At 44.4% G+C, this 9,375-nt stretch overlaps 1 protein-coding gene across 1 annotated transcript; it reads left to right on the top strand.

Annotated features, from left to right (window-relative positions):
- The first annotated feature begins 223 nt into the window (after window positions 1-223).
- On the top strand, window positions 224-8,537 carry CLEC3A (C-type lectin domain family 3 member A). Its single transcript, XM_052656957.1, has 3 exons — window positions 224-338; window positions 5,647-5,730; window positions 8,143-8,537. The coding sequence occupies exons 1-3, from the start codon at window positions 224-226 to the stop codon at window positions 8,535-8,537; spliced, it is 594 nt and encodes a 197-aa protein (XP_052512917.1).
- The last annotated feature ends 838 nt before the right edge of the window (window positions 8,538-9,375 follow it).

The following is a 9,375-nucleotide window of genomic DNA, read 5'->3' on the forward strand; positions in this document are numbered from 1 at the left end:
TTTTTTTTAATGCCTAAATGAGACGTGAGAACAGGGGCCACCTTATGCTGCAGCCAGCAGAGGCACTCAAACATTCCGTCAGCAGGATCCCAGCCAAGCTGCACAGCACGCTTTTATAAAGCTGGCCCCAGGCATCTCAGGGCAAGATGTGGCTGTGAAGTCTACTCTGCCCTTAGTACTCCAGAGGCGCTGGCACGGTGGCTGTCAGACTCGCCCCACAGCCATGGCAAAGAATGGACTTGTAATTTACGTCCTGGTTATCATCTTGCTCCTGGACCAGACCAGCTGCCACGCGTCCAAGTTCAAAGCCAGGAAGCACAGCAAACGCCGAGTGAAAGGTAACAGGGTGCCTCCATCCAGCAGAACTCTAGGCTTGCTCAGGGTGGGTTAGGAGCTGGACAACATCCATTTCCAGACTCCCCCAGGAGACCATCTCTGGCGGCAGTTACCACGTCTTCATGCAGATATGGCATTTTCAGGGGACCCAGTGACCTCTTAATTCTCTGGGACTGTTTGACATTTAAAGGAATCATATGTTAGGATTCTGGTTTCGTAGGATAAAAAAGGCTCTTGCAAAAAGACTTTCTGTATTGTATATCCTTCATCAGGTGAGCTTAGGCAAGAGAATGCTCATTAGAGTGTGACAACCTGGATACAACGTCTGCTATTTGGAATGAGGGATCAAGGAGAACAAATCGATTAATAGAGTATACTGTCTCATAGATATTATACAGCTGTTCAAACTGATCTGTAAGACAATTATAATCCTATTCAATGTGTAGCAGAGGATAGAGCTATTGGTAATGTGGCTTCCGTCAATAGCTATATTTCCATATCCCTGGGAATATAAGGACAGTCTGTATCATATGTTTAAGCTTCTTCATGTCATAGAGAAGTATTATGTCTTTCACTTAAAAATATTTCAACACACAAGTCATACAGCATTTGGAAATACGTTAATGCAAAACAATCTCCAAGCAATCCCAATGTGGGGTGGCTTGAACTGGGTTGAAAAAGTGAAAGTGTCAGTCGCTCAGTTGTGTCCAACTCTTTATGACCGCATGGCCTGTAGCCCACCAGGCTCCTCTGTCCTTGGGATTCTCCAGGCCAGAATACTGGAGTGGCTTGCCATTTCCTTCTCCAGGGGATCTTCCTGTCTCAGGGATCGAACCAGGGTCTCCTGCTTTGCAGGCAGATTCTTTACCACTGAGCCACCAGGGAAGCCCTGAATTGGTCTAAGAGAGAGGAAAAATCTTGCAAGGGACAGAGATAATGGCAATGTACACGCAACACACTGAAGCTAAATCAAAACTACCTCATCGAGAAAGGCGTGGTGTGAGGTGTATCTCATTCTGAGGTATTTTCATAGGATATTTCAAGGTAAATATTGACACTATTTCCTCATCAATTTCAGTTCATTAGCAGCAACACACAAACAATAATACCAGCAAAGCTGAAGTCTTGTTTAACACAACAGGAATGGCTGGCTGGTGAGAAGGAGCTTCTCTTGTTGTGCCATGTTTTTGAGATTATGAAGTGCCCAACTTTAGGTCTGATATAAGGTTTCTTTCTTTCTTGGGTTTTTTTTTTTTTTTTTTTTGATAATTGCTTTATAACTGTGCTGGCCTCTGCCACACATCACCATGAACCAGCCAGGTATACGTATGTCCCCTCCCTTCTGAACTCCCCTCCCATGGCCCACCCCAGCCCATCCCTCTTAAATAGAATTTTTTTTTTTTTCCTAATGAAATACTACACTTCTCTGTTACCTCCTTTAAAGAGAGATGAAAATATCCCTCATGAGCGATGAAGTATCTTGTGGAAGACGAAGGCAGGGAAAGGAAGGGGAGGGAGGTGGCATTTCTGCTGGGTGATGAGGCGTGTTTTGCCGCCAGCACCTCTTTGCCACGAAGGAGTGGTCAGCTGGTGACCACCCAGCAGGGCTGTGGGGAGGGGTGTGAGTATGTGAATGCGTGTGTGTGTTCTCTGTGGGTGTTTCTGAAATAACTGCAGTTCTGGGCATTATGTTCTATCCTCCAAGGCACACATACACAAGTGCACACACATGCTTTTGTTTGCTTTTTAACTGACTGGGTCCAATCCTAGATAACATCCTTCCAAAGCAGTTTTGCTCATTTTTTGCTGTGAGATCCAAGAAAGTAGATTCTACAATATGTGAAGCCATTAGCCTAAACCTGTTAAACAGTTCTTTTAAACTGCCTGGAAATAATACCAAATCTTATGAAATCAAAAGCAAGAGTCATTTTTTTTCTCTCTCAATTCTTTCCATAGAATTAACCATGATTAACTGCTAAGAGATAATATTCCCAGAGTTTTCTTTAATGTCCAATTAAAAATTGATTTGTTGCTGTTCAGTTGCTAAGTCGTGTCTGACTCTTTGGGACCCCATGGACTGTAGCCCCACCAGGCTCCTCTGTCCATGGGATTTTCCAAGCAAGAATACTGGAGTGGGTTGCCATTTCCTTTTCCAGGGGATCTTCTCAACCTAGAAATCAAACCTGAGTCTCCCACTTGGCAGGTGGATTCTTTACTACTCTGCCACCCAGGAAGCCCTACTTTTAACAAAATAATTGTTGGTTGTCTAAAGTACTTGGCAGACAAATTAATTGATTTTATCTGTTAACTCTTGGAAAACCTCACATATAAGGCCTTCTTCAGCCCTTTTAAAAGCTGTGTAACATTCCATGTGTGGATGGGTTATGGCTTATTTAATCTGTTCTTTCTTGGTGAACTTTTATGTTCATCAAATCTATCTCTTTTTGATCCAATGTCTCAGTGAATTGCTTTGTACACAGATATTGATCCCCATGCTAGAATATCGTGATGATAGTTCTCTAGAACTAAAATTGTAAGTTAGTTACACCACCTGTCTTTTAAAACGGTAGCATGAACTCGTGTTCTCAACTTCAGTATATGAGAGCACCCACTGAGTTTCTCTTGTGGCTCAAAAGTTAAAGAATCGGCCTGCAATGAGGAGACCCAGGTTCAATCCCTGGTTCAGAAAGATCCCCTGGAGAAGGAAATGGCAACTCATTCCAGTGTTCCTGCCTGGAAAATCCCATGGACAGAGGAGCCTGGTGGGCTACAGCCCAGGGAGTCTCAGAGTCAGACACGACTGAGTGACTAACACACACCTTGACAACCTGACCTATCACCAGTTTAAGCTGTGCCAGCTTAACAAAACCCCCAAAGACTTTTAATTTGCATCTCTTTGCTTATTAATGAGGTTGAGATATTTTTTCGTGTATTTACTGGTCATTTCTTCCAGCAATTATTTTTGCATTCTTATCTGGTACCTATTTTTGAAGAACAACAATAATAAAATGAAAGGGAGCCTTTAAAAAAACTTAAAATGGTAATTCAGTGATTTAGCTCCAAAACCAAGTTTCCCCTGCCAGTCACTTCACAGGCCTCAACAGATTAGGTTGAGCAATGCAAGTTATGTTGTAGTAATGAATTAAATATAATCTCTATTTAGTGAAATAGTTGTTCCCTGTATTCATTTTGACAAAACACAACCACATTTCTCACAAAGGACAGAAGCAGACTCCAAGCCACCTGGATAACGATTTCCATAATGGTCTCCCAGGAGCCTAATATTAATCCATGTGTCTTCACATTAATTACAATGTTTGCAGCTCCCTTGTGGAGGCCATTTACTTAAACAGTGTGGAGCAGGAAGCTGAGAGGAACTGGGGTGACATCTGTATGGCTCACAACTTGTAACCTGGAGGAAAACTTAGCAGTCTTTGCAAGTCTGGCCCCCAACAGCCACTGGCTTTGCATACTGAATGTACCCCTATATTTATTCTGGGTCGAATGGTCCTGTTGAGGAAACCCTTGCTATTGTGCTTCTCAGCTGAGCTATTGGATGCCTTGAGAATGGATGTCCGCACCTGGACACCCCAGAAGGCATTTCCTAACCCGAATGTGGAAACACCTGACTTGTAAAGCACATGTTTAAGGGGAAACTGAGTCTGCCATGTTTGGATACTGGCCTGTCCTGAAAACAGCCAAGACGAGAACACAGATTCTCCATGTGGTATCCCCGCAAAGAGGCAGCCGGGAACAGCCATATCAAGCTTTAAGCATCTTAGCTGCTCGAGGCTACGTGCTAGGGACCAAGCAGGTAAAGGTGATCACTGTCCAGAAACAGATGGGAGGGGTGGAAAGGGAACAGATTTGAAGACAGCAAGATTCGACTCCCAACTCTGCACCTTACAGCTGGGTGGTCTTCGACAGGTTCATTCAGTTTCCTGTGCCTCTCTTTTTTCTGAAATGATATTGTCTATTTCATAGTAACACTGAAAGAATCAAGCTCCTGGCACACAGTGTATGGTGCCTTTAATATTTTTAAATGTGTATTAAGATTTATTATAATTCCTGCTTTTGAAGAGCTCACAAGTTGTCTGTTTCTAAGACACTGCCCATCAGGTCTGGATTTTTGATTAGTCAAAGTTACTAATTTCCTAACTTCCTTACTTATACCCAAGGAGAGCCATGAAGATTAGCCTAATCAGGGGACATCCAAGACTAAGTAAATTGCTAGTCCTTAATACAGAAATATTTTTATAGGGCTCTTTATCACTGCCTTTCCATATTTCTCCATGAAAATCACTTAGCCCTGCTAAGAGCCTTTACACCCGGAGCATCAGTTGAGTAGGGGTATTGAGGCCAGGGGACTTGGAGACCCAATTAAGTCTGAGTATGAGTTCTACCACTTACCTGCCAATTTAGCTTACTGAGTTCATTCTCACTCTTCAGTGGGAATCTCGTTTTCCTCCATTCCTAACTATCTTTGAAGAGTAAGTGAAAATAACATGAAAGTATTTTGTATGCCATCGTCTATTCACTCAGTAAACATTATGAGATTGATGATGTGCTGAGCACCATGTGAAACACCAGGAATACCATGGACAACCAGAGAGAGAAGATTAAGTAAAGAAACATGATCGTAGGCTGGAGAAAGTGTGTGGAAGGAAAACAAAGGTTCAAGGAAAGAGACCAGCCAGAGAGATGTAGAGAGGATGCCCAGAAAGTCTTCTCAGAAGAGGAGATGTTTAAGCTTGATAAGATGATGGATAAGGGAGTTCCCTGGCAGACCCATGGTTAAGACTCCATGCTTCCAATGGAGAGCATGGGAGTTTGATCCTTGGTTGGGGAACTAAGATCCCACATGCTGTGGGGCCAAAATAAAAATAAAACTGAAATCTTAAGAAAAAGAAAAAGGACAAAACCTGGACCAAGAGTGTTCCAGGCAGAAAGAACACACTCAAAGGGTCCTGAGATGAGGCAGCTTGTTCTAGAATGCATCGAAAATCAACCATTCTAAAGTCTAGTGATGGACAGTGAGTCCCACAGGATAGGGCTGGAGAGACAGACAGGCACCCCAGCTCACAGAAGCAGCTCTCAGTATCATTACCCCCACCCAACCCTTACAAATCTTCCTGAACAACTTGCTTCCATGCATTGTTTTTCATGTACTCCGGGCTCAGTTTCATCAAAATCACCCTGGGCTTACATTCTGTATTCCGAAACTTGATCTTATTTTGTTTTCTTTGCACTTTATTTTAATCATATGTTGTTTTATCCATCCTACCCCACCCCACTCTAAAAAATCCTCAGAGAAGGATGGAGACCTGAAGACTCAAGTGGAAAAGCTCTGGCGAGAAGTCAACGCCCTGAAGGAAATGCAAGCCCTGCAGACAGGTGAGACCCGTCTTACCTCAACAAGATAGGAAAAGAAATTGTGATTAGCCAGCAATTCAAACCACATCGAGAGTACATGTCATTCTAGGTGACATTTAAAAAAGGAGAGAGAGAGAGACATTGACAAGGCAGAGATGTGTCCAGGACAAAGGATTCAAAAGCTGGGAGGATGAATGTTTTGGGAAATCAGCTTGATTTTCCACTTCCTTCGCCTCTCAATGAGTGGAATAAAAATCAAACCAGGCATGTCAATAATACATTTTAGAAGTCCATCCTTAATTTTTTTTTTTTGCTGTGCTGTGCGACATGAGAGATGCCTGATTTTAGTTTCCTAACCTAGGATGGAACTCTTTCCCCCTGCTTTGGGAGCACAGAGTCTTAACCACTGTGCCACCAGGGAAGTCCTCATAATTCTTTATTTGGCAGTGGAACAAAATTGAAACAAGTATTAACTACATAAAATAACCAGCATTCCTTAGCTGTTTACTAAGATGTTTAGGTCCCCAGGCAGCTCAGTAGTAAAGAATCCGCCTGCCAATGCAGGAGACCAGAGTTTGATCTCTGGGTCAGGAAGACCCCCTGCAGGAGGAAATGGCAACCTACTCCAGTATTCTTGCCTGGGAGATCCCATGGACAGAGAAGCCTGGCCGACTACAGTCCATGGGGCCACAAGAGTCAGACGTGACTTAGCAACTAAAGGACAACAAAATAATCCACTGAGAGCTCAGCCAAGGTGGAACTAAACCCAGGGTCGCAGGACTTGGCTCCGGCCACACTGAGTGGGTCAGATCCTCTGGAGAAGAGCTTGCCAGCAGAGGGCAGCTGTGAGTGTTCCTTTATCAGAGAGCAGAGCTCCCAGCAGCCCATGAAGCTCCCAGGGCGAGGAAATGAGAGCCACGCTGGGCAGACTCAGCAACACCCCTGGCTTGCAAGGTTCACATCCTCAGGGAGGGATACTGTCATAGCAACTCCAAAGGCAGAGCTTCAGGGGTCCCAGAAGAGAGCTTCCCAATTACAAGAGTTAATGCCTTCAAGGAAGACCAAAGTGAGGGCTTTTTCATCAGCTACTTACGGCCCCCAGGGCTGGGGGCTCAGTGGTAAAGAATCCACCTACAGTGCAGGAGACATGGAAGATATGGGTTCAGTCCCTGGGTCAGGAAGATCCCCTGGACAAGGAAATAGCAACTCATTCTTGCCTAGGAAATCCCACCGACAGAGGATCCTGGAGGGCTGCAGTCCATGGGGTCACAAAAAAGTCAGACACACCTGAGCGATGGAGCACAGCACACTGATAGCTCCCAGCCCAGCTCTATGTTACCGGTCTTGAGCCATTTTCACCATAAGCAATGTTGCCTAGTTACACTGCTGGCAAGTCCCTTTATCCAGTTTCCTGGGGAACAGAATTAGAAAGTTAAAAGAAGGTCAAATGAGTTTGCAGAAGGGGAAAGGGCTTGGTTAACCCTTCAGCCATAGTTGGGGGCTATAATGATACTTTATAAACATCAACACAGTTCAATTGCTCAGTCGTGTCTGACTCTTTGTGACCCCATGGACTGCAGCACGCCAGGTTTCCCTGTCCATCACCAACTCCCGGAGCTTGCTCAGACTCATATCCATCATCAACACATTAATCCTTCAATAATTTATGAGACAGATGCTGCTATAATTCTTCTCAGTTTACAGATGAGGAAACTAAGGCACAGGGAAATTAAGGCTAACACAGATAATAAATATCAGAACTGACACCTAAGCTGAGGCAGTACAGCCCTGAAGCCTGATTCTCCAATGCTATGCCTTAAAACTGTCTTTATATTTGGGTTATATCCTGGATAAGATAAACAATATTTAGCTTATTGTTATCTGCTGTGGGCTCAGTTACCTGCTGTAATCTTCCATGCAATGCAAGTCACCTGTTTATATGCTAACAGCTCTTTAAAGCTTCATTATATGTGTGCTTAGTTGCTCCAGCCTGACTCTGTGACCCCATGGACTGTAGCCCACCAGGCTCCTCTGGCCATTGGATTCTCCAGGCAAGAATACTGGAGTGGGTAGCTATTTCCTCCTTCAGGGCATCTTCGGGACCCAGGAATCAAACACGTGTCTCCTGCATTGGCAGGCAGATTCTTTAGCACTGAGCCACAGGGAAGCCCCAAGCTTCACTATCCTGATATGTAAGGACAGATGTCATAAGCATCCCACATCATGGGACAGTTGTGATTATGATATGGGTTCATTTATGTAAAATGCTTGGCACAGTGTCTGACTCTGTGCACAGAGTCCTCATTACACAATGACTCACCATTATCTCTATGCATCGTCCTTGCCACAGCTATCTACCACTGTTGGCCAGGGCCAGCTCTAGACTATTATACTGCCACAGAATGTTAATATGTCAAATCTCACATCTTACAGTCTGTCTCCGAGGCACAAAATTTCACAAAAAGTGCTACCTTGCCGCTGAAGGCTCGAAGCACTTCCACGAAGCCAATGAAGACTGCATTTCCAAGGGCGGGACCCTGGTTGTCCCCAGAAGCTCCGATGAAATCAACGCCCTCCGAGACTATGGTAAAAGGAGCCTGCCGGGGGTCAATGACTTTTGGCTGGGCATCAACGACATGGTCGCAGAAGGCAAGTTTGTCGACGTCAATGGGCTTGCCATCTCCTTCCTCAATTGGGACCAGGCACAGCCTAATGGTGGCAAGCGGGAAAACTGTGCCTTCTTCTCCCAGTCAGCTCAGGGCAAGTGGAGTGATGAGGCCTGTAGCAGCAGCAAGAGGTACATGTGTGAGTTCACCATCCCTCAATAGTCCCTTCTTAGGTACATCTTCCCAGAAAGACCGGACATGATTTACAGGCTGATGGTTCTCAAGAATGGTTCAAAATTGTCATAGGGGAGGCTATGTCCCTAGCAATACGAGAGACAGCCACGTTTGCTACCACATTGTATTGTGATTTTTGCCCTCCACGGGGGTTGGGGGATCAGAAAATAATCATTCCATCATGTACACACTGCTCAAATAGCTTCTGCAAAAATGGGCTATTAGACCTTTCTCATTCCTGGTCCCTCTTCCTTGTATAGACCAGGTATGCATTAAAAAGACAATGGCCAGAAAGGCAAGCTGTAGGCTGCCTGGAAGATTTTCTGTTAAAGGTTTCGTACGTATCTGAGTGATGAGGTGCTACATAATCCAAAATCTTTTCAGTCTGATGTTGGGTCTGCTCCCTTCTAGTGATAGCGTCTTATTAGCCGTCAGCCTTCCCTTGAGTCGCAGCATCCCCTGGTGGGACATGTAACTGCTCTGCCACATGGATAAATAGAAGTCTCAGATAAGCTCTGGTTTAACTGTTTTTCTCAAACCCCCCCCCACTCCTGCCCCTGCCCCCAGTGATATACACATTTTTTTTTTTTTTAAGTTCCCAGTAAAGGTCTGAAAGGAGATGTTAAGGCAGCGTATTTGGTCAGTTTCCACCCCGGTATGGCATTCCAGTTTCCAACCTGAATAGGTAAACCTAAGGCAGAACAGAGTAGCAGCCTGCACAGAAAGAGAGGAACTTTTTAAAGTCTCCTTTTTCCCTGCTTTAGTTTTATGAAATCAACAGCGGATATTATACACCTTAGTTTCCCTTTATAAAAATATATTTTAC

This window comes from Budorcas taxicolor, chromosome 18, assembly GCF_023091745.1.
Source record: "Budorcas taxicolor isolate Tak-1 chromosome 18, Takin1.1, whole genome shotgun sequence".
NCBI classification, from domain to species: Eukaryota; Metazoa; Chordata; class Mammalia; order Artiodactyla; family Bovidae; genus Budorcas; species Budorcas taxicolor.